Below are 25,768 nucleotides of genomic sequence, written 5' to 3'. Positions count from 1 at the left end.
TCATTCATTCATTCATTCATTCATTCATTCATTCATTCATTCATTCATTCATTCATTCATTCATCCATTCATTCATTCATTCATTCATTTATTTATTTATTTATTTATATGAAACATCAGCAGTTCATTTCCTCATAAATAACCAAAGTAGTCTATACTGAGTAAGAGTACTTGTTAATGTCGTGTAACGTTCGTAAGAGATGATGTAAGACGATCGATAAACGTTTAATTATCGATCTGCTAACATCTTAGTGAGTGAATGAGCGGTGAGTGACACATTTGCATATTCAGACCTCTCACAATAACTCGTTTCTACGCTTCGCGCATCCACGAGTTAAAAACGAGACTATTTGAAGATACACTTACACCAAAACTTGTTTAACAGGTCCTTCAAAACCAGTACCAAAACAATGCACACTACCTTTTATGGAGCGTACTCTAAGAAAACCTGTTTAGAACTAAAGAAATGACGCACCTCTGGAACAAACTCAAAACTCCTCTATGTTTGCCGATGTTTGCCAACTTCGTTGGCTATTAGTGCAACATCTATATTTTATTCGACACTTTTCAGCATCAATACCGTATAAAATGTAGCTCCACTGCTGTCCTTCGCATCATCTTTTCCCTTGGCAGGGAGTGAGATTTCATCGACAGCAACAGAATCAAGTAAGTTGTTCTCTGCAAGCATTCCCCGGAGAGTCAAAAGACAAAAAATGGCGCCCATTTTGGTGCCGTTATCATACGAGTTATTCTCGTTTATTCCAGCAGTACAGTACGTGCTGTTCTTGATTTTGAATATCTTTAACATATTTGTTATTGTGAAGTTTTGATTCTAAGGAATATTTTACGAAATTTTTAGATATGAAACAGAGAGCCCAATATAGATAAAAGTGAAATCGGTAAAAGGAATAATTAAGTATTATTTTAATTTAAGGTCAAGATAATGTTCTCCATAAAACGAAAGAGTAAAAAAATCATTAAAAATGCACTTTTTGCATGCACCTTTGTCTTCCTGTATAATTCCCCTATGGTATCTAATACCGTTGATATGTACAGTATAAATACTCTTACAAGGGAGGAAATTCAGTCGCCATCTTTAGACTGTGACTCCGGGCTTTCCATAGTTAGTAGTAATATAATTGAGCGGTAAAAGAAGATTTCTAAGCATCCGCATTTTTGTAATTCAGATATTTATTAGTATTGATGCAGCTACTCAGTCGGCAGTATTCCCTGCTTCAATCGCGTGGGTTAGTAGCAAAATATCCTCGGAGCTAGTTTCGAAAGCAATCAGTTTTACACGGTTATTTCAAGAATATGATCAATAATGGAGAGATCGAGAATTTCAAAAAGTTAGCGAAAATCAAATGACGAGTTGAATACATTTCTAAACGAATTTATGCTGCTTATTTGGCCATGTACAGTTCCTGAAATAAAGATATTTATTCAGTCGTCAGACACGAAGGAGGCCAAGATTCAGTTGTGTAGGTCAAGATGGAGAGTATATTATTACTTAGTGACGTCAGTAACGCAATGCTGTTTTCTCCAGGTACTGAAACCGCGTCTGTATTTATACAGTACTACAATTGCGCTATTTCACTATGACGTCACATCAAAACAATCTATTGTTTAAACGCAAAGGATCATGGTCTTCGGAGGGGGTCAAAGCAGCGCAAATTCACTGACAATTGTTCTAAAACCCGTATCAATCCAATTTACGAAGAGAAGTAGAATAGGCAGCAAACGCTCAGAATATTTTTTAGTACCTTCATATTAACACATATTATATCTGAAAACCAGGCCATTTTAGATTAAACTGTTTCACTAGGAGAAATTTTTGTTGAATTTTCTATTAGATTTGGCAATTCTATCCCCCACATAAACAAGCAGTGACGTCATAGTGAAATAGGGCAATTAAGGAGAAGCGCCGCATTACGAGCTAGTTAAAAAATATCCTATTATTATTCTCCGCACAAAAGTGGAAAATTTTGAAAGAAACAAGTATAGGCGGAAGGATGGCAAATGTAACCTAAAGAAAACAAAACCGAATTCCCCAGTTTTGGTATAATAAAAGGTAGATTATACAAGCTACTTAAATAAGCGTTCCGAAGTCCTGAAATACACACAGAATCGGAGTAGCACAGAGAGGACAGTTCAGGGAACGACTTGTTTTTACTGTGTTGCCTGTGGCAGCCCAGTCGTAAAATGCCTTCGGTTTTTTGTTTTTTGTTTTTGTTTTTTGTTGTAGTCTCCTTCTCAGGAATGTTGCTTTCTTGCGCAAGAGTACCCATATATGGATTTGAATGACGTGTTCATAGATAAAAAGCTCATAGATTGGCTTAGCAGCTGAGGATGTAATTCCGGGCTTTAGAAGTAATATAACTGAGCAGTAAAAGAATATTTCTAGGATCGTAATTCAGATTTTTATTAGCATTAATACAGCTACTCAGTCGGCAGTATTCTGGCTTCAATCGCGTGGGTTAGTAGAGCCTGAATCAAAATACGGCTTTCAGTTTTTGGTTGATAAGGCATATACATGATAATACTTTTCCCTAAGTTTTAAATCCTTTTACTAACCGAGTTTCACATTTCCACTTCACTGGTTTGGATATTTGAAAAGACAATATTTGAAGAATATTATCAATAATGGAGAGATCGAGAACTTCAGAATGGTTAGCGAAAAGCAAATAACCATTTAAACATATTTGTAAACGCATTTATGTCTCTTCTTTGGCCTATACACGGTTCTTGAAAGAAATTTGTGTATGTCATCAGACGCCACGAGCCTTGGGGACAAGTTAGTTGTTGTCAGTGTAGTTTTAGATGGAGCCTATTAAAACTTAGTGACGCGATCAGTAACGCAACGCTGTTTTCTCCAGTTACAAAACCACATCTGTATAGTTTTACCATTCCACTTCACTGGTTAAAAGATCTACAAAAGCGGTACATTTTTATTTTAAAAAAAAATTTTTTAAAGCATTTAAACGCCATAAAAAACACTTTTGAATAATTTGATGTGAGAAAAATTAAGTGTTCGCAAGTTCTGAAAGAAAAATACACCTAAAATGTTCCAAAGTACCACCTCCTCCAAAAAAGCGGTACATAACAAAGATTAGGTGTTAAATTAAGCTCCAGCATACCAGCACAATAGGCAATCCAGTGCATTCGCCAGGAGCGTCTTGTTTTTATCTAATTGGGCTGCCTGTAGTCTATAATCTGGAATTTTGAATCCGGAATCCGGAACCCAAAATCAGTCGATTGGTGATATTGAAGCTTATTATATAAGTACTGAGATTTACATGCTCGCAATCCATTTGATAAAAAACATAACATAACATATTATAGCAAACGAGAAGCGATCCTATTGGCTATTTTCTTCACTAGTGGAAAACATCGTATCAGCACTGTGATTGGCTACCCGATATTTTTCACTAGTGAAGAAAAATGGTATCGAGTTTTCCCGCGCTTCATACAGAAAGTGTCAGCTTGCGTTTGAGTGTTTGTAGTCTAAAGTACTTAAACATGGAAGGTTGTTGCTCAAGATTTGCTCAAATTGACTCAATCACTGAGTTTATCGAGAGCCAGAAAAATGAAAACACTAGAAAAAAGACACAGAACTATGTGGCACTCCTACGCGAATTTTTACAAACGAAAGGAGAGACGAGGGCTATGAACAGATTCCTACGAAAGAACTCAACGAATACCGTCCTTGGGGTCCGTAAGAAAGAACCAGCCAACGAAAACTACGAACCAAGCTCTCTACGGGCTTTTATAGCTAGTTTTGAACGATATCTAAAGAAGAAAAATGAAGGGGTAAGTATCATCAAAGACGCTGACTTTGAACAGACACGAAAGGCTTTGCAATCAAAGCAAAGAGAACTCAAAAAGAAAGGGAAAAGGAAGTAAATCTAATGCATCCGATGCTTTGAGTGAAAACGAAGTCAAAATACTCTATGAAAAACAATTGCTGGGACTCTCGTTTCCTGAATCACTCTTAAATACATTGTGTTTTAATAATACTCTCCATTTTGGTCTACAAACGAAGAGGAATATTTGGTGTTTTGCGAACGACAGACGAAGTCCCGACAAGGAGATAATCCTAGAGATATCAGACAAATTTCTCCAAGAATGTATGCAGTTCCTGGAAGCGACAAAGATCTCTGTTGCTGCCTATAAATTCTAATGCTGAAAAAAGGCCGGTTGAGATGAATGGAGACGACGCGCCGTTTTATCTAGCGACAAACAAATGCTCCAGGTACAGGAAAACCGTGGTTCAAGAAAAATGCAGTCGGAGTAAATAAGTCGAATGGACTAATGAATACAATGGCAGAAAAAGCTGGTATTTCGACTACTCAACTAAATTTGTCAAACCACAGTGGACGAAAGACTATAATGCAAACTTTGACGAACAAAAACATTCCGCCGACAGACATCAATCTACTTTCAGGCCACAAAAATTTACAAAGCGTAAATAATTACGCTATCGTGTCTGAAAAACAGCAAATTGAAATGTCTCGTACACTTAGTGGCCTCACTACAGGAACAGTAAGTAAAGAAAGTAGTTCATGTAATGTCGTAGACAAACAACAAAACAATAGTTTGACAACGTTTAATTCTGCCACAAGCTCTGTTGACAGTAGACATGGCCAAACAAGCATTGCCGCTGTTTTCTGGTGCCTTTATTCATGGCAGTCAATTATGATTAAGATTAACAGTCTTAATCAGTCGCCAACATTATCTCAAGAGGTTGAAAGTCCCACGGCAAAAAAATACGAAAGGATAAAAGTGCTGAATAATTCTGACTCAGACTAGTTAGGACTCTTACGTGTGTACTGCTCGTTTTCAGTGCTTTTGAAAGTCTCATATCAGTTTTAGCATGATTGACTTCCCAGCTAGTTTATTTTTCGTGTATTAGTCATTAGGTTATTTTTTGATTGGTTTTCACTCTAATATTGTACATTTACACAACTCTGATCTTTTGACTCTGATTTTGTCTCCCCGATTAGTAGGGCACTTGTGCCCGGCTAGAAGATATAGAGACATTAATAAAGTTGTTATTATTATTATTATTATTATTATTATTGTTATTATTATCAGCAGTAAACACGTTTGAATGCTAATTAGGTAAGCTAGATAGGGCGTAATTTCGTAACCTACCAGCATGACAGGATTAATAATATATACAATCACTTAAAACCAATTATTAATGTTCTTAAGATGCAGTTTAAATACTTGGGATGTTTGAAATGTCCTTAAGATGTGATTAATTTGAATGTTCTTGCAATGTTCACTGTGCAGCTTAATACCGCTTTCTGCATTCTGAGTAATACATCTTTGTATCTTGCTCCAAAGATATTCTTCATCTCAGGCTCCATCTCTTTAGACCATCCTCCAAGAGCGTCCAAAATGAGGTTCACTTGCAAGATCGTGTATCCTGGGTGTTGTTTTGTGAGCTCAAGTCTTAGTGCTCCATACTTCTTCGTCTTCTCTTTGTCTTTCTTTTCTCGGTTGTTAACCCACGGACAGCTCATTTCCACCATGAGTACTTTCTTGTTATTGTGGTCGATGAAACGCGCGTCCACACGGTTAGATCGTACATACATGTGGTCAGCATATACAGGTACATCCCAGTATGCTTCAGCGTCAGTTGATTTGTAGAGTGGTTTGGGTTTGACATCAGAAAACCATGGGGGTGTACTATCAGCCAGTTTGAGATCTCTTAGCATCTCAAAGAAAAACACTTTCAAAGCAGCGTTGTGTCTATCCAGGTACTTGGACTGTGCAAGAGACGGACATCCAGCCAGTACATGTGCCAGACATTCGGAACCCTCGCCGCACATTCTGCATGTGACATTATTCTTGTCTTTTGTTCCCGTCTTGTAGGCGGAGTAGACTCTCGTTGGGGTTAGCTGTTCGTACAATTCCATAATGCCTGCAACACAATGGGTAGGAGCGCTTACCCACTTGTTAAGCCATGCAAAGCAGCCTTCATGACTTAATTGATCATCCTGCCATCTTGCTTTCAGTAGACTTCCTTGCCAATGTTGCCAATTATTATTATTATTATTATTATTATTATTATTATCATTATTATCATTATTATTATTATTATTATTATTACTATTATTATTATTATTATTATTATATAACTATACTTAGGAAGCCTTATACCTACAAGCTTATATCACTATTAGAAAGAGATATTTATATTTTAACCCATTGTTCTAGGTTCAATAGTTTTTTCTCTCAACTCCAAGTTGAAAAAATCTTTACTTGTAATATCTCAGTACACGCGCAGCGCTCACTAACCATGAAGTAATCTCTTTAACATTATAACATATTCATTCATTATAATAAAGTTTGTTTGTTTTATTTATCATTTTTGATTGAATAATGCACGATGCATTTTTGAATTTCGGCTTTTAAACCAATGAATTGTCAATAAATGTCCTCAATAAATTGTCTGCAATGATCACTGTTTTTACATTCTTTGCTAAAAATACATCTAAATGACATTGGAAGGCGACAAAACCACGGTATATCGATAAGATAAAGATTTAATGAGGAAATTATTTTTTTTTACAATTTCACATGTATTTTTATCAATATACTAAGATAGTGACCTTTTGTTTCATTGGTCCACAGGCAGCCTAAACACATCCTTTATGACTGCATATATGTAGCACTGAGGTGGCTAGAGCAAAATGTGTATAAATATTTGTTTGAATATCTCAAATCACTGGCTGGTACAACAAGGACATCACTTCTAATGGGTATGTATGGAAAGGAAATTTATCATCCTAAGAGGTTATGGGATTATCATTCTTCAAATAGGCATTTTTAAGGAGAAAAAATGTTTTTTATGGTATGTTTTTTTATTGGAGGGAGGGCTGGGGGATTCACAGTAAACTTTTTAAAAAACTATTGTAGCCCTCCCTTTTCACTCATTAAGAAATTAATGACCCTCCTATTACCGTCGTTTGCATTGCTACGCGGCCACCCCAGACAAAAATCGCGACGTGCACTTTGCAATAGACTGCCGTCAATCAATCACGTTGACGTCATTTACACGCGTGTGTGATTCAAAAGGCGCCAATACTTGTCGATTATTTACAAGTATTATGAGCCACACTCACCGGGCCAATCCAAATGCGAGTAAATGACGTCAAATTGTTTGATTGACGGCAGTCTATTGAAAAGTGCACGTCGCGATTTTTGTCTGGGGCAGTGGCCGCGTAGCAATGCAAATGGCGGTAACTCAATGAGGAAACAGCTTTTGCATGTCAAAATAGAAAGTTCAAATTTTTGCTGATGAAAATTCCTTCATAAGCCCCAGCTCTTCCACTAATAAAAAAAGTAGCTAGAAAGATTTCCCAGCTCTTCCTCAGTGATGAAATAAAAGACACGGAACAAGTAGGTCTAATTCAAATGTGATTTAGGACATTTTCCTATTTTCAGTAAATTTTTCTCATAAATATTTAGCATAGAGTGAAAACACTAAGTCATGAAATAAACTCTAAACTGTGAGATAATTATTTTAGTGCAAAATATTTTTTACCTAGTCATTATAAAGTAACTGTTTTAAATCTTGCGTTCTGATTGGTTGGATGTGCTCGCTTTATGAGAGCACACAGCATGCGCGCGCACTCTCAATTGCGTCATTCCTATCCACAATAACGGTTTTTGTAATTTGTATTTTATAAAAGAAATAAAAAACTTGCTTGCTGTGCTGTGTGTGATTATAAAGCACTTGGGGATTGGCAGAACACTCGAGAAGTGTCGAGAAGCACTACGCTACGCGTTGTGCTTCTCCTAACATTTCTCTCGTATTCTGCCAAAACTATTACGCAGTAACATGTTTTTAATTTCATAGACTCTTTACACTATATGTTCATCAAATACATAGTTTGGGCTACCTGTGGGGAAGACTACATCCTGGGTGGAGAGGAATATAACTTGCTTTATAATAAATTCTACAAAATTACTCGTTGGACAAGAGGAATACAATTAAATCCCAAGTTGTACTCTGTATAGTCCCAATTAAGTTGCTCAATTTCATTAAGTGTATTATAAAAAAAAAATCGCACAATATTATCGTACAATTTGGAATTATTAGGTATTCGTGATGTTTTGAAAGTTCCAGTCAAACTGAACTCGCCTAAAGCCTCGTCCAATTTTGAGAACTTACAAAACATCACTCGTACCTATAAATTCCGATTTGTACTCGAGATCATGTGATTTCCTATAATAATTTTTGAAATGTAAATCTATAGCAAACTGTGTTAGAGCTAAATTTAGCCTGCATAGTGGCACTCTAGGGGATTGGAGAAGGGCTAACCCCAATCCCTCAGAGTGCCGCTGCGCAAGATAAGCTAAATTGTGCATGTGACATTCTAATTTATAGTAATGTTTATTTTCAGTAAGCTATGTAAATATGTAAGTTATAGTAAAACGATGTGATAAATATGTCTTATTCTTCATCTTCGATTAAATCAGCAGTAATAGTACATACAACAAAGCCTGTACTCCGCGCAAGCATGTCTAGTTGGGTTACAGAAACGCCGGAAAACGTTAACTACACCAAACTCTGCAGGCTTCTTTACGATGGAGGAACAAAAGCAGCAAGGTCTGTGTTAGATACAAAGATTCCTGCTTCTACTTTAGCGACTGAGCTAAACAATTTCAAACCCAAACTACTAAAACTCAAAAAGCCCAAGGGAAGAATACTGAATCAAAACCAATGGGATAAACTTTATCCATCAGGTGGTGTCATCCCCAAATCTGAGGACTTCGACATCACCTTATTGTTCGTTCTGTTGAGGAACATTTGTGGACTTACAAAACCACTCACTGGTTGGGACACCCTGCCACCACCGGCAGATAAAACACTAGAGGCGAACCTATTCAGGATAAAGTTCTACAGGAATGAGGTCATAGCACACAGCTCAAGTGCTGAAATTGGTGATGTCCAGTTTGAGGATTACTCTTGTATCACTGGGTGTAAAGCAGGATGACATCGATGACTTAAAGTCCTCTCCAATTGGAACTGAATACTACAACATGTTAATTAATGACTGGCATTTGCATGACAAAGAAATAAAAGAGCAACTTGAAGAGATCAATGTAGTAGCAAGAAAGATTAAATTGGACACAGCAGAGCTGAAGTCAAGCGTCAAGTCAGGTTTTGAAGAACTTAAATCCAAGCTACCATCTCCGACTTCATTCTCAAATATTAATAACCTTTTTCATCATGACTTCAGTAACTTAATTCGCTCACTGAGTAATTCTTATCATCCCGATACACGTCAGTGGATATTTGACCAAGTGAAGTCACATGTGGAAAGAAGAACGTCATGCCCAATAATGGTGATTCAGGCGGGGCCTGGAATGGGGAAGTCAGTGGTCGCTGCTAAAATATGTGAAACATACAAAGAGCAAGGCATTCTTGGTGGTTGCCATTTCTTTCAACACGACAACTTTCTACGGAACAACCCAAGGTTGACGTTCCAGTCCATTGCAAGGCAACTCTGTGACTTAGTTCCTGGTTATCAAGAAGCTTTGGAGAAAAAACTTCAACCACAAGGAGGGAATCCCTCAGATTTAACATGTGAGGAATTATTCACTGAATTATTTGAACCATGTTGTAATATTACATCAATGAACAATGTACTGATTGTCATTGATGCCCTTGATGAATGTTGTAATGCTTTGAAAAGGGAATTTTACAAAGTTCTTGCAAACAGATTTTCTTGCTTGCCAAGTTGGTTACGTTTCGTTATTTCCACAAGACCACCATCAAGTATTTCTGCATTGGAGAGGTTCGAACTTGTCATCGATATTCATCCAGAGGATGGGCGAAATAAACGTGATCTTCAGTGCTTCTTCAGCGACAAATTGAAAGAACTGAGACAAGTTTCTACCAGTGAATCTTCCCATGAAATTCTTGAACTTGTTCATTTGACTAAAGGTTTTTTTTTGGTAGCCTATTTCGTCAATGATTTCTTGAAAACTAAAAACATTACGTCACTACAAGAAGCAGTGGAACACTTTTCCAAGGCCAAAGGAATAACTACCGTGTATGAGGACTATTTCTATAGGCTAAGGAAAGAACTCGTACCACACTTGAATGGTGAAGAGGGGTTTTTCAAGATGCTGGATGCTGTGGTCGCGGCCGAGTTCCCTATCGAGATAAAGATTTTCTACAAAATCCTTGGCCTTAGCGAGGAGCCTAGAATACCAAACAGAGAGAGAAAGGAAGCCATTCACCTTCTGCACCAGTTGTTCCCAGTAGAGAATGATCACGTGTCGGTATTTCATAAGACTGTCATTGACTGGCTCACAACTGGAGACCATGACTTCAAAGTAAAAGGTGACGGTAGTGGAATACTTGCTAATGTTTGCTATGTAGTCTTGGATAATATAAGGCAAGGTTCTAAAGAACTAAATGAGCCACTCACTTTGACAGACAGTGAGACGTATGCCTTGGAGTATGGACTTGGTTACATGAGTGAAGAGAAAAGGCTGGAAACCGAGACAAACTGTTTTGTGTTCTGCTCACAAACATTGAATGTTGCTAGAAGAATTTATGAAAGTAAAGGACAAAACGTTTTACAACCGCATCATTTGTCATCTCGTTATAACAACTTTGAACAATCTCTTTCTGAAGAGCTTAGGGATGTTTATAACCAAGTTCTCGAAACTTTTCAGGAATATCACGATAAACATCAATCAAGTTGCCGTTTCCATAATCTTCCAAACTTTGGTCAATGTTTGGCGTTCGCTCTTCAGGCTTTTAACCTGTTGAAAATAGATCAAATAACACCAAACCCTCGTGCTCTCCTCGATGAAAAAAAACTTCCATATCTTGAACGAAATGAGTTGTTCAAAGAAGAGTGGGTAACTGATCCTGATTCTACAGAGTTCCTAGTTGCTAATGATAGATTATTGCTTGTAACGTATTTGGACCAACAAACCTTAGTACAGCAATACCAGTTTGATGGGACGCTTGTCAACGAAGAAAGATTTGAGGGGAAGAAGAAGATACTCATGTCTCCTGGCTATGAGTTTGTTGTTGTTACACCAGTACGTGCAAGAGGCAACATCGATATCTTTGATGCTACAACTCTACGAAAACGCACAAGCTTTAAGCCACCAAATTTGATAAGATCATGTCATGTATTTGGTAACAGTCAGTCCTGGTTCATCGTTACAAGATGCTTCAACAACAAGATATATATAATGAAAGGAGAAACAGGCGAACAAGTTGGTCATCCTACTGTTGTGCAACAAGACGATGAGATTCTGGCTGTCAGCAATGTTGGTCATTTTCTGTTAGAAAGAACTTGTGATTCGCTTCATACAGGAAGGAATGTGGAACATTTGTTTACTGATGAAGATGGAAACGTTCTTGTCCAAATGATATGGATTGGCAATTTAACTGCTGATAATCAAAGGGGTAATCGCGTTCTCTCCGAGAGTGTATACCAGGGTTTATCCCAATCATCATTTGCAATTTTATATAATAGATCGCGAGAACTGTCTCTCTGTGATCACAATAAACTCGACCAGAAAATCCCTATCTACGCACGATTACCAGCTTCTGTTTGCAGATGTCGAGTGTTTAAACGTTTCAGTCGCGAACCTGTGGAATTATTGGAATTGTTTGGCCAACCAGTGTGTTTTTCTGATGAAGGAAATCTCTTAGCTTTCTATTACGGTGGTGCCATAACAATTGTACACACATCCGATGGTTCTTTATACCAATGCATTTATACACGTCCATATCCAGTGACCAGTATCATGAACATCTTATTCCTGTCGCAGGAAAGAATTTTCCTACAAGATGTCAGAAAAATCTTTCTTTTCAAGATTGAAACAGGAAGAGAAATTGTTCTAGAACACATGCTCTTTCTTCAACCTGACACCAAGTTTTGTCGGTTATCAAGCACCATCAGTCAAGAAAACATGAAAACCATTTTATATGTGAAAAGATTGAAAGGCCGGTTTTGTTCCCCGTTTTTGCCACTTGAGAGAAAACTTGATAGCGCTAAGTACCTCTACTTTGAAAAGTATGAATTTCATAATCTGCATTAGAATTTTTACCTAGACTACATATCATGTATTTCACAATTCTTTAAGACTACGGATACAGTCGTACGCTCACAATACTTCTATATCAATATCAGATGCATTACGGTTTTGTATGTATTGGTTTTCCTGTCGAGTTACACCACAAAGACTCAAAGAAAGTATATACCAGACTGAAGGACTGCATGGGACAGATAGAGTGGGAAGTTTTATTATCTAAGATAGATATCAGTCATGTAGTTTAGGTGGTCTAACCCACCACGTATATAACAGTAGGTCTTGCACGAGATAGATTGAGTGGGGAGTATCGTTATCTAAGATAAACTTAGTCATGTAGTCAAGGTGGTATAACCCACCAAGTGTATAACAGTAGGTATTGCATGGCATAGATTGAGTGGAGGAGTATCGTTATCTAAGATAAACTTAGTCATGTAGTCAAGGTGGTATAACCCACCACGTGTATAACAGTAGGTATTGCACGGGATAGATTGAGTGGGGAGTTTCGTTATCTAAGATAAACTTAGTCATGCATGTAGTCAAGGTGGTCTAACCCCAACACGTGTATAACAGTAGGTATTGCACGGGATAGATTGAATGGGGAGTATCGTCATCTAAGATAAACTTAGTCATGTAGTCAAGGTGGTCTAACCCAGCACGTGTATAACAGTAGGTATTGCACGGGATAGATTGAGTGGGGAGTATCGTTATCTAAGGTAAACTTAGTCATGTAGTCAAGGTAGTCTCACCCCAACACGTGTATAACAGTAGGTATTGCACGGGATAGATTGAGTGGGGAGTATCGTTATCTAAGATAAACTTAGTCATGTAGTCAAGATAGTCTCACCCCAACACGTGTATAACAGTAGGTATTGCACGGAATAGATTGAGTGGGGGAGTATCGTTATCTAAGATAAACTTAGTCATGTAGTGAAGGTAGTCTCACTCCAACACGTGTAAAACAGTAGGTATTGCACGGAATAGATTGAGTGGGGGAGTATCGTTATCTAAGATAAACTTAGTCATGTAGTGAAGGTAGTCTCACTCCAACACGTGTATAACAGTAGGTATTGCACGGAATAGATTGAGTGGGGGAGTATCGTTATCTAAGATAAACTTAGTCATGTAGTGAAGGTAGTCTCACTCCAACACGTGTATAACAGTAGGTATTGCACGGGATAGATTGAGTGGGGAGTATCGTTATCTAAGATAAACTAAGTCATGTAGTTTAGGTGGTTTAGCCCACCACGTGTATAACAGTAGGTATTGCACGGAATAGATTGAGTAGAGAGCTATGTTATCTAAGATAAACTTAGTCATGTAGTGAAGGTGGTCTAACCCACCACGTATATAACAGTAGGCAATGCACGGGATAGAATGAGTGGGGAGTACCGTTATCTATATCTAAGATAAACTTAGTCATGTAGTCAGGCCGGTGGTCTAACCCACCACGTGTATAACAGTAGGTATTGCACGGGATAGAATGAGTGGGGAGTACCGTTATCTATATCTAAGATAAACTTAGTCATGTAGTCAGGCCGGTGGTCTAACCCACCACGTGTATAACAGTAGGTATTGCACGGGATAGATTGAGTAGAGAGTTTTGTTATCTAAGATAAGTATCAGTCATGTAGTGAAGTTGGTCTAACCCACGACGTGTATAACAGTAGGTCTTGCACGAGATAGATTGAGTGGGGAGTATCGTTATCTAACATAGGTATCAGTCATGTAGTGAGGGTGGTCTAACCCACCACGTGTATAACAGTAGGTCTTGCACGAGATAGATTGAGTAGAGAGCTATGTTATCTAAGATAAACTTAGTCATGTAGTCAAGGAGGTCTAACCCACCACGTGTATAACAGTAGGTATTGCATGGCATAGATTGAGTGGAGGAGTATCGTTATCTAAGATAAACTTAGTCATGCCTGTAGTGAAGGTGGTCTAACCCCACCACGTGTATAACAGTAGGTATTGCACAGATAGATTGAGTAGAGAGCTATGTTATCTAAGATAAACTTAGTCATGTAGACAAGGTGGTCTAAACCCACCACGTGTATAACAGTAGGCAATGCAAAGATAGATTGAGTAGAGAGCTATGTTATCTAAGATAAACTTAGTCATGTAGACAAGGTGGTCTAACCAAAACACGGGTATAACAGTAGGTATTGCACAGATAGATTGAGTAGAGAGCTATGTTATCTAAGATAAACTTAGTCATGTAGACAAGGTGGTATAACCCACCACGTGTATAACAGTAGGTCTTGAACGAGATAGATTGAGTAGAGAGTTTTGTTATCTAAGATAAACTTAGTCATGTAGTCAAGGTGGTCTAACCAACCACGTGTATAACAGTAGGTATTACATGGGATAGATTGAGTGGGGGAGTATCGTTATCTAAGATAAACTTAGTCATGTAGTCAAGGTGGTCTAACCCCACCACGTGTATAACAGTAGGTATTGCACGGGATAGATTGAGTGGGGAGTATCGTTATCTAAGATAAACTTAGTCATGTAGTCATGGTGGTCTAGCCCAACACGTGTATAACAGTAGCTATTGCATGGGATAGATTGAGTGGGGGAGTATCGTTATCTAAGATAAACTTAGTCATGTAGACAAGAGGGTCTAACCCCAACACGTGTATCGATGTAATTATTTTAAGGAATAAATCAGGAAAGATTAGTCTTAAGTTATGAAATTTGAACTGATTTTTTACCTTTTTCTTGAGTCGGTTCATACCTCAACCAAACGTGTGTGATCCTAAGGGAAGTTGTCAAATGAAGTGCGGTATAGTGTCACTTTGAAGGCAATAAATGTTTTTGTCTTTCCCAAACAGGCAATTCTACAAACATTTTCGAAAAAGACCCTTTATTTGGCTTTCAGAAAATGTATACCTTTATGGAAAAATATTGTCACGTATTATAGCCCGTATTGTATTGTAGCGCGCATGGGGTATAAATCCTCTTTTGATCGGCCTTAAATGTACTATCTTCGCGGAAATACTTATCCTCTTCTTTGTATTCATCGAATGAAAGTTTTTGCTTTAGAAATGTGTTAGGAATTAAATTTAGCTTTTCGGTACATCAAACTCAGTCAAGAGAAAAAGCTCTTTAATGACGTTTTTTATGATTAATCATATCCTTTTTGTAATCACTACCAAATCCTGAAATCTGATTGGTTCAAAGGAGTGCGATTATTTCCCAAATCGCATCCTTAGGAGCTCTTAATCGCATCCTTTTGAAAGAACCAATCACAGAACAGAATCCTTATATTCAGCCAATCAGAGAAGAGAATGATTAGCATTATTTATGAACATTTAATGATTTGCTGATAAGTCGTTTATTTTATACCAGGAAAAACCTGATTGATTTACTTCTTCTTCTACATTAAATTGATTATTCTGCACTCTTTATTGTGTCTTTTTCTTGTGTATGATTACAAAAAGGATATGATTAAGTGGTAACTGAACTTTGTGTCGTGCAATTTTGGACCAAAATCATACTTGTGATTAACAAATTGCACTCCCGCTATGCGGTCATGCAATTTTGTAATCACTCTTATGATTTTGGTCCAGATTGCACTCCACTCAGTTGAATTACCATCATTAATCGCACAGTTGACTTTAAAAAGCTTAAACCACAACGAGCTAATTAACTTTTTAACTCTACGATATCTCCAATTCTCACATACTCGAGTGAGATTTGGGAAGATGCATCTACGTTTTTTAAAATATTTTTTAGGTGTTAATGGAATCATCCAACTTAGCTAGTAGAGCTGAACTTAAATTTAAAAGATTCCCTCAAAAAAGTTTATAAACAAAATGATACTTAAATATCACAATCAGTTTAGCTGACAATTTTTATCAAAATCTTTACATGGAAAACATAAACACGTTATCAATCTAATCTGCTAATATGTTAAATTCATGACATAGACGTTATCATGACTATGTCATCACATAATACTTTTTAGCATTTAGTCCTCCAGTTCGAATGGACAATGAGTCATAAAATAACTGTTATAAATCTCGCGTTCTGATTGGTTGGGAGCGCGTGCTTTATGAGAACACACAGCACGCGCGCTCACTTTCAATTGCGTCATTCCTATCCAAAGTAACGGTTATTGTAATTTGTATTTTATAAAAAAGTTTTTAAAAACTTGCTTTGCTGTGTGGAGTAATAAAGCACTTTGTGATTGACAGAACACTCGAGAAGCACTCCGCTAAACACTTCTCTCGTGTTCTGTCAATCCCTGCGTGCTTTATAACTGCACACAGCACGCGCGCGCGTTTTCTTTTTCTTCCTTGAGGCCGAATGGGCTATTAACTCATAGGCCATATGCCATGATAGGGCGAGATGACTGTTTTTTAGTCAAATTCGATTATAACATAACTAAGATATGACGAGCTCTCTGATTGGCTCTACATCTATGAAGAAAAAATGTATTGAGCACTCGTATCGAGTATGCTGGCGACGTCAAAATTCGGTGAAAATTGCAAGCATTCTGGAAAAAAAACTAAAAAGCTTCTAACTGGTCTACCTTTCTGTACATTTAAAGGTAAAATATAACTATCGATTTCCTTTCCATAAAAAGGTTTATAGCGTATTTGTTTGAGCTGAAGTTTGGCTCACTACAATACTCGCCCTTCCACCGGCCAGCTCACGGTAGCGAAGTCCAGAAGTCTTGCAGTTGAGAAGTCAATTCAGTTTTTTCTGATATTGGAAAGAAAAATGCCAAAATTTTTACGATTTAATTTCGTTCGTCATTAATTTGTTTTTACGAAGAATTCGGCTCAACAAGAATGGCACGAGTAACGTATGACGTCATACATTCAACCCAAACCAAAACATTAGTTGGTTAATTCAGAAAACATGTAACGTTTTATTTGATTCCTAACTGCTATATGAGCAAACAATGTATAGGCGCTGAATTTTTCAGTAATACTGATGATCATAATTCGGGAAATTCAATACATCTCTGCACGCCAAGAATCCCAACAGAGTTGGACCGCGGCGCGTCGTTTCCTCCTGATTGGCGCAAAGGAATTTCATCAAACACTAGAAGTAGGGTACTAGGTCCGGTTGTACGAAGCCTGGATAGCGCTATCCGACGGATATATCTTATCCTCATCGATTTATAACATCATCGACTTATCCACTGGATAAGAATTTATCCGCCGGATAGCGCTATCCAAGGCTTCGTACAATCGGGCCCTGGAAAATATCTTCAAAATATTCATTGTCATATACGATTTTTGGCGGTTTTTATTTTCGATATCTACCAATCAAATTGCTTGGTTTAATTGCATAGATATTTTGAATTATTTTTTCACACTGGTTTGTTTACTTAGGCGGAACATTACTATGCATGATCTGTTGCTCACTGCCCACTAAAGAGTAAGCTGCACTATTACTATCAACCCAAGATGTCAAAGACGCAGAAAATGTTCAGTTCACGCGCAAATACGAGATTCTACAGTTTTCTGGTTACTTTATTCCTCTTGTCTACTACTAGCTTCGTAGCTGAGACGTCCGCTCAAATCATCCAGCAATATCAAATTCCTCTGCCGTTTACATTAGAGGAACATGAAATCGGCAAGCTGTATTCCGTGGCCGAAGCAAGCAAGGAAGAGACTGGTGGAGGCGAAGGGATTGAGATTGTAAAAAACGAACCATATGAAGATGAAAAGATGTATCATGGGAAAGGCCAGTATACTCACAAAATATTTTACTTGGCTAAAAAGGTTCCAGCATTCATACGATTACTAGCACCTAAAGGGTCTTTGGAAATTCATGAAAAATCATGGAACGCCTACCCGTTCTGCAAGACGATTTATTCAAATCCTGACTACATGAAAGGTGGCTTAAACATCACTATTGAAACTGTGCACAAATCTGGACGACCTGACGACGAAGAGAACAGGAACGCGCAACCTTTTATTGGAAAACCCATCGTCATTGATATAGTGAATGATCCTATCGAACCCAGAGATTATAGAGAAGACGAAGATCCAAGCAAATGCCGCTCCATGAAAACTGGTCGCGGTCCCTTAGCGAAGAACTGGAAAGAAATCCAAGGTGATTATCCGATGATGACCAGTTTCAAGCATTACGAGATAAAGTTCAAGTGGTGGGGACTACAAACTAGAGTAGAAAAAATAATTCAAAAGTTTGTACGACGTTTGCTCCTCAAGTTTCATCGGCAAATGTTTTGCTGGATGGATTTCTGGTATGGCATGACAATGGAAGATATCAGGATGATGGAAGCTGAAACTAAGATAGAGTTGGAAAAGCTGAGAAGACAAGGAGAAGTTCACGGCATGAAAGAGCAGTAAATGAGGTTACATGCAAATTATAACTCGACTTGTAAGTGCATAGATATAAAAATTGCATCTTTCTTTATTTCTTTAACGTGTTACGTAAACTAAGTATGTTACATTATGCACAGCTAGTGAAGCACAATGTACTATAAATTAGAATAAGATATTTAGTCAAACAATCACTAGAAAACACTACGTAAGGTCTATTATCATTTATTTTTGAAACTCGCATAAATATATCCTCCGCGAATGTGGTAAAAATCATAATAATTCTATTCAATGTGCAACCTTGCGTAACAATTAGTAGGCAGAACACACAAATAGTTGCATAATCGGCAAAGTCGACGGTCGCACGTCCTAGTAAAATACTAGGTAAGCACGATATATTAATACAATAGAAGGTTGAAGCGCCTCAACATGTTTTCTTCCCATTTTCCCTCCCTTAAAGTTTGAAAAATGAAGTAGACGCGGCCATCACCTACTATTTGCCAGAATCTAATAAAAATAACATAATACTAGGTGTTGACGATATTGTCGTTAATTATATTATTTTATGTTTTAAGATATTTCTTTATAAATCTAGAGAAAAAGGAAAAATACCCACTTTATCTTGCTTTAAAATATTCTGATTCACAACCAGAAAATAGAGTATAAAACGGCCAAATCAAAAGATATTCTTTCAAAGCATACTGGTAAATGGAATAAAACATCCCCAGCATTAGCATAAATAGTTCTAAATGGCAGGGAGCAGTTGATTGCAGTTGTAGATGAGACTGTCAGTTGTCCAGAATTCTTCACCTAAACTGAAATAGTGTGTGTGTTGTAGTGAAATTTGTCGTATTAGGTTTGCTCCTTCCTGATCGGAAACCCCATTTGCTATTATCGCTGTCCTTGGGATAAACTGTCCGAATGTATATAGGACGCATGTCTAGGGTTCAGGTTATAAGCTATTTATTTTATCGCTTTGCGTTTTTGTTTTAGATTTCTGTTTCCTAAAAAACGTACGTGGCAAGAGTCGCATGGTAGGTGCGAAGATATGCCAGCGGAAATAATTTCTCTAATAAACTACAAACAGTCTACCATTTTGAAAACACCTAAATGGGTAGATGTGAATCGGGTTCCCGTTGAGGAAGGTCCAAAGGGTCTACCGACTAATGATGATATTATAAGGGGTGATGAGTTGCCCGATTTGTCCCTGTTAAACTTTCGTGACTCATAATATTGGAACAGTGCTTGATGTTGTTGAACGGTCTAACATTTTAAAGAATGTTATCAGAATGTTGTCAGTCCCCATTGGATTTAGGAGGGGGGAAATAAATATTGGAGAAGAGAGGGGCTGGTTTGAATTTGGTTAGAGCCTGTAACAACGTATGATTGGTAGCGATGTGGTGGGAAATTTGGGAAGGCCAGAGTTAATTGCCTTTTCATTTTCTTAATATTAACAATAGATGGAGCAGAATATTACACTTTGGCAGTTCTCGAATAACCAAGAACTGGTGATGTAGACGAATAAACCTCAAACTCCTACCTCTTGACATAGTCCATTAACTATGCTCTTGAACTCCTTGAGCTTCTTGAACATCCTGTGACAACGCTGGTTGCTGGGCACCGGCTGCATCACCCGGGTTTCCATTGGCGAATTCTTCCAAGGCTGAACGAACCAAATTCTCAATATCTTGGTCAGCCACCACTTGAGCAAGCCGGGTTAAAGACTTCACAAACCAAAAAACGTACACTTCTTCATCGGTGGTTTAATGAGAGTGATTAATTCATGGCATCTTTTCCCTTTTGTGTTAGTATAAAGTCCGTGAGAATAAATATTACTAATTCCTCTGGGACATAATTCACATATTCAAGTTGACTATGAATAGTCATATATATTTGTTTTCAATTCATATCCAGCCATAGATAATTATATCTCTTTTTTCGCTTCGTGTGTGTGTTTTTTGTTTTTTTTTTTTTATTACTGTGTTCTTTAGTTTGTAGCTTCTTTGTTGTAAATGTTGTAAATAGAAATAGAATGTAAAAAGGAGCCATATCAATAAACCTAATTGTGTGATTACAAAAATAAAATAAAATAAATTGTTGTAAATAGAATTTAAAAGGATCTATGTAAATAAGTTGTGCAATTAATAAAGTTTGGAAAAAAAAAAAAAAAAAGACGCCATCAGCTCCCTCTACCGCGGTTTCGCATTTTCCCCAGAACTCACTATTTATTCTATTGTGGAGCATTGTTGCACTTTGAATACATTACTATTAGCTAATAATTAATTACTGTACGTAACTAAATCTTGTTCTCTTTCATAAATACTTTAGACATTATATATATATTACGGTATACGATACATTAATGACCAATTAAAGTGTAATAGACGTCTAAAACGTATTGCTGCTTAACAGGCTAGTAACTGGTTCACGGGTTTTTGAAAACCACTCTGCGGAGTTCTACCGAACTTCCCAATTTGTATGCAAATTTGTGGTATGTGATTGCTTTTTTTCTCTTGATGCTTATTTGAATCATGCAAATGTTTGTCGAATCACATTAAAGAATGCTACATTGATGCTCATTATTGTCCAAACGCGTTATAGATTGTCAATGGCTATGCTAGTAGCACTAACGAATTTTCACTTTTAGGTAAATGATTGTCAATAAACGCAACTGTTTGTCAATTCGTGTTATTTATGTTCGGTTGCGCGCAAAAAGAATATACATTCCGTGGATATGAATGTACAAGCGCGCTATTGATTGTCCATTAATGTCCATGAATGTGGTGTACACGCATATTGAAATATCGTTATTTATCGCTCTAATGCTTTCACTCTAGTTGTTGAATTCAATCAGGCATGGACCAAAAAAAGAAAAAAAAAAAACGCGTAGATTCCTTTAAGAGTCTTGATAGCGCACCCACGGACTTCCAGCTAAAGATCAAAGAGGCGTTATACATCAAATGGGAAAACCCTTCCCTCACAATAGTCAAGTGAAGCACATTAACCTTTGTCTTTCCATGTGGTTTCATTGTATTGTTTTTTCGCATCGTATAACATTGTACTCACTTACATACATATTCATTTATCAATTGCCCTAATTCACTATGACTTCACATCAAAACAATCTAGAGTGACCACAGTAAATCCGTGAAACTTTAGTAATACTAAATAGCACAATTGCATGCAAATTCCATTGTTTTATATTGTTCTAACTAGCACTGTTTTGTAGTATTTAGTAATTAGTGTTTCACGGATTTATTGTGGTCACTCTATTGTTTAAACGCAAAGGATCATGGTCGTCGGACGGGGTCAAATCAACGCAAACTCACCGAAAATTGTTTAGCCTGCAAAGCAGGCGTTCTTGTGGATTTGGGGAAAAATCCGGGGTACATGTTGGGGGAATTTTGGAAAATTGGAACGAGCGAGAATTGAAACCGAGCAAAAAGGAAGTGAATGGGGGAGGGGGCGGGAAGTGGGAGAAGGTGTGTGCAGTCATAAAGCACCCAGGAGTTGGCAGAACGCGAGAGAAGTGTTAGGAGTGTTACGACCCGTAGCCGAGTGCTTCTTGTGTGTTCTGCCAATCCCCAAATGCTTTATAACTCCACACAGCACAGCAAGCAAGTTTCTTATTTCTTTTATAAAATACAAATTTCAACAACCACTATTGTGCTCTCATAAAGCACACGCTCCCAACCAATCAGAAGGAGAGATTTATGACAGTTATTTTGTAATACTATTCAGAGACTAATAGTTGCTATCGCTCATGGAGAACATTTGTTAAAAGACACAAATGATCTCTTGTGTATTTGTTTTTGTATGATGAATGTTCTGGTTCTGGTTCCAAATAGTACTTTTTGTTAGTATTAATTCTGCTTTTATTTCAAGGTTTTACTGCATGCACTCTAATGAGCTTTAATCAAGTATTTTTAAATTAGTGAATTAGGCGGGTGGGGGGTAGAGTGCACGCACTAAAACCGTGAACTATAATTAGTACTAATTAGTACTATTTCATACAGAATCCTTTGTTTTCTATTGTTTATTTATCACCATTTAGTACTAAAAGTTAGTGTTGCTGACAGACAACATTGCGCACAACAAATTTGAATCGGAGTGACACACATTGCAACAAAATCATGCAACATCGCTTGTGTCAGCCTGATGTGTTAAGATATTTGGTCAGCAGTTATAAATGTGGTGCATGCTGATTGGCTGGAAATCTTAAAATGTTGCACGAATGTTGCAGCCATGTTCACATGATGAAATTTGTTGTGCGCAATGTTGCAAGAGTAGAGCACTATTCAACTTCAGATTTGTTGCATGCAACAAGTTTGGGGTAGACACACACTGCAAGAGTCCTGTTGCGTGCAATGTTGCATGCAATGTTGCACCGTGTGTCAGCATGCACCCTAACATAGACAGAAAGAGCATGTAAAATCAGTCAAACAGTGAACTTCAAAGAAAATTATTCAAAGCTCACAAAGATAAAATTTATTAAATTCCAAAAAGATGCCCCAAAAAAATGTTTTCATACAAAATTTCGAATTTTGAAATTTCATACCTTTATGACCTCCCAACTTATTTACTTCTAACTTCACAGTTACACTGATATTTTTACATGTTTTTTTCAGCTATTATTCTTATGTCCTGTGAGTTTTCAAATTACATGATAAAAGAGTTCATTCAACATTGCATCAAATTAACAATAGTGGGTGTTCCAAATGAAGAAATGTATATATCAATATTATGCATCACTTCCAAAAAGCATGAGAGTAACTACGGTGTTAGGGGGTGTGCGGTACACCACATGACACCCCCTTGGATCTGCCCCAGGAGAGTTTGCAAAAGCTTTGAAACTTACAAGGCGATTTTTTAGTTTTAAGGTTTTTACATCAAGGTAAGGATGTTAATCTCTTGTCGTAGATCTTTTTAGCTTCGTCGTTCATTGTGTACATTTCAGACCATGTGATGTCACTCTTGGGGGTTGCCTCTTTCATGCGTAAATATTTCAACATCTTTGTCATAAAAGAACAATAGACCTCTTCGGCTCTGATCCAATGTTGTCCCATTTCAGACCACATGTCATTCCCTAGAGTATCATTTCTTTGTTTAAGGTTTGCACTCGGTTTCACATGAGAAGACACATGAATATGGATACAGCTCAAACAAAGAATCTTATTCTCAAGGGAATGACACGTGGTCTGAAATGGACATACGAAGCTAAAAAGGTCTAATGAACTAAAAAAAGTGCAAAAAACCTTTATAATTACATCTTAGTGTTGACTTTTGTGTTTTTAGTCGAAGAAACTGATGCTATAGGATGGTCCGAGCCAGTAAATGTATATTGAGATGTAACAGAATTATCAGAACCAGTAAAAGTATGTCTCCTGTTAACTTGCTCCACTTCCATTACAGGATCAAGTTTATCGGAACTTTTTGTTAGCTGCAAAGCACTTGCTGGTCTTGGAATTCTGCCTGAATCACTTGGTGAGGAATCGCTTCCAAATGTTTTGGTGTTTATTTGTTGTGAGTACATGATCGGTTTAATACGGAGACCAGATGAACTCAAGTATGGACTAACAACATATGATACGAGGGTTTCAAGTTTTTTATAGTTCTTGTTTGGAGGAGTTGAGTCATGGACACTCTAAATCACAATCCAGCAGAAAGCATAGTTAATGAACAGTTGACATTTATCCATCCACCCTTGCTACCTCCAATGATCCCATGGAAATTTACCCCAAACCCCTCTTTGAGTCCAAGCTCAAAGTACTAACTGCTTAAGTAACAGTCCCCTTCACAGTTTCCTGCGCCATCTTGAAAGGTAGCCGTGCCTCCTTTGCATCGAAGCGAAATGAACGGTGAGCTTGCAATGGTTGAGACATGGATAAATGTCTCCTTAAAAAGATCTCTATCATTGAAAGCTCACCGTTAGTCTCGCTTTGATTCAAAGGCACGGCTACCTTTCAAGATGGCGCAGGGAACTGTGAAAGGGATTATTGATAAATCCATCCTCCCCCTATTTTCTCAACAAAAATCTATTTTCCTGGAAAATACACAAGTTTCATCAAAACATTACAAATTTTACTCAAATCAATGGGTTAAATTAAGTACGAATCTGGTGAGTTATTTTTGATTTTTATCACGAACTAGTGTAGTGGTATATGGAAGTGCAAAGAAATGGCTAAAAAAGAGGGTGATAAGAATAGGGAGAAGAAAGAGCCAACATGAAAGAGAGAAAATAATTAAAATAATATCGTCCAGTTTAAATAATATTTTAGTAAGTTAAGGGAGAAGGAAGAGACAGAAAAGTATCATTATCCAACCCAATACCAATTTTATTAAGATTTTGTTTGCATCACCCACCCCCATCCCCCCTTATTTCTCACCCAATGAACCTACTTTTGACCTCAAAACACCTTTCACACACAAATCTATTGAATGGGAAAGGGAAGGCTTCAATTTTTCCGTGATATGAATGATTTTTTTTAAGACGACAAAACTTAAGCTTACCTGTAAAACGAGAAGCATTTGTACGACTGCTGCAGGAGGTGACAAAGCCATCTGAAAGGCTTCTTCTAGCTTCGTCTTCAAAACAACTATATCTCTGAACGTTATTAACGACAGATCGCGAACAGAATTCCCATCAGCCGGCTGAAGATTCACAAAAATCGCTTGAACGAGCGGCAGAACGTTGTGGAAAAAATGAGTCCATGTTGTGGCTAGTTTATCGAGCAACTGTGCCCCAGACTCGACTTTGATGTGTTCACGCAGAATGATCATTCCCTTTACAAGAATAGACTCCTTAAAACGCTTACACAACTCGCCATTACCAAAATCAGCTTTCACTAGCTTGACCTTTTCTGTGAGTAAATCAAGTTCTAAGTTGGAAAGCTTTTTCTTTTGGAATAACGCAGTGACCACACTAGTAACGATATGCCAGTCTTCTTTAGAATTCGAAGCGGGAAAACTGAATTTCTTTTCCACTTTTGGGCTTCTTGGCCGCTGCATCATGAGAGAAGAGTCCTTTCTAGAGCCCCAAAGGTCACTTAGTGTTGGAACTGGTGACTTTGCCATTGGGTGGTTTTAAGTAGAGAAGATAAAGCGATTAAATGACGGTAGTAACCGGAACAGAGTTTATGTTCCAAATCCAAAATGGCAGCTGGAAAATCAAACTCTTCCAAATCGCCTCCAAAACAAAAAATCAAAAATACAGAATTTCACCAAAAATCGATACCAAAGACAATTAGATCGGTAAATACTATGTCAACCAAGCCAGGTTTTTCAATATTTAAAACAAAGAAGGATTTTGAATTTTTTAGCGGAGTGAAAATCTTGACAAACAATCAAAGGAAGTGCTCCAAATAAAACATTAGACAGCTCGT

General features: G+C 37.5%; 2 protein-coding genes and 2 pseudogenes across 3 annotated transcripts; 2 read left to right on the top strand and 2 right to left on the bottom strand.

Annotated features, from left to right (window-relative positions):
- Window positions 1-478: 478 nt before the first annotated feature.
- LOC116302423 (uncharacterized) lies at window positions 479-14,912 on the top strand (annotated as a pseudogene). Its single transcript, XR_016119394.1, has 3 exons — window positions 479-666; window positions 6,643-6,770; window positions 8,494-14,912. The product of XR_016119394.1 is annotated as an uncharacterized LOC116302423 (transcript).
- LOC148912112 (uncharacterized) lies at window positions 5,089-6,075 on the bottom strand. Its single transcript, XM_089028031.1, has one exon. The coding sequence runs from the start codon at window positions 5,922-5,924 to the stop codon at window positions 5,250-5,252; it is 675 nt and encodes a 224-aa protein (XP_088884157.1). The 5' UTR covers window positions 5,925-6,075; the 3' UTR covers window positions 5,089-5,249.
- Window positions 14,913-17,504: 2,592 nt separating the features above from the next.
- Window positions 17,505-18,413, top strand: LOC116302424 (phosphatidylinositol transfer protein beta isoform pseudogene; annotated as a pseudogene).
- Window positions 18,414-21,392: 2,979 nt separating this feature from the next.
- Window positions 21,393-25,736, bottom strand: LOC116302421 (proline-rich protein 5). Its single transcript, XM_031711714.2, has 2 exons — window positions 24,897-25,736; window positions 21,393-24,030 (listed from the first exon to the last, which is right to left on the bottom strand). Exons 1-2 carry the CDS (start codon window positions 25,458-25,460, stop codon window positions 23,650-23,652), a joined length of 945 nt encoding a protein of 314 aa, XP_031567574.1. The 5' UTR covers window positions 25,461-25,736; the 3' UTR covers window positions 21,393-23,649.
- Between the last annotated feature and the right edge of the window lie 32 nt (window positions 25,737-25,768).

The sequence above is a fragment of the Actinia tenebrosa genome, unplaced genomic scaffold, assembly GCF_029948245.1.
Source record: "Actinia tenebrosa isolate PJP-AT-01 unplaced genomic scaffold, QUT_ActTen_1.0 PGA_scaffold12__29_contigs__length_12842862, whole genome shotgun sequence".
In the NCBI taxonomy this organism is placed as follows: Eukaryota; Metazoa; Cnidaria; class Anthozoa; order Actiniaria; family Actiniidae; genus Actinia; species Actinia tenebrosa.
The sequence above is the reverse complement of the archived record's forward strand: the minus strand, read 5'-3'. Positions and strand labels throughout refer to the sequence as shown.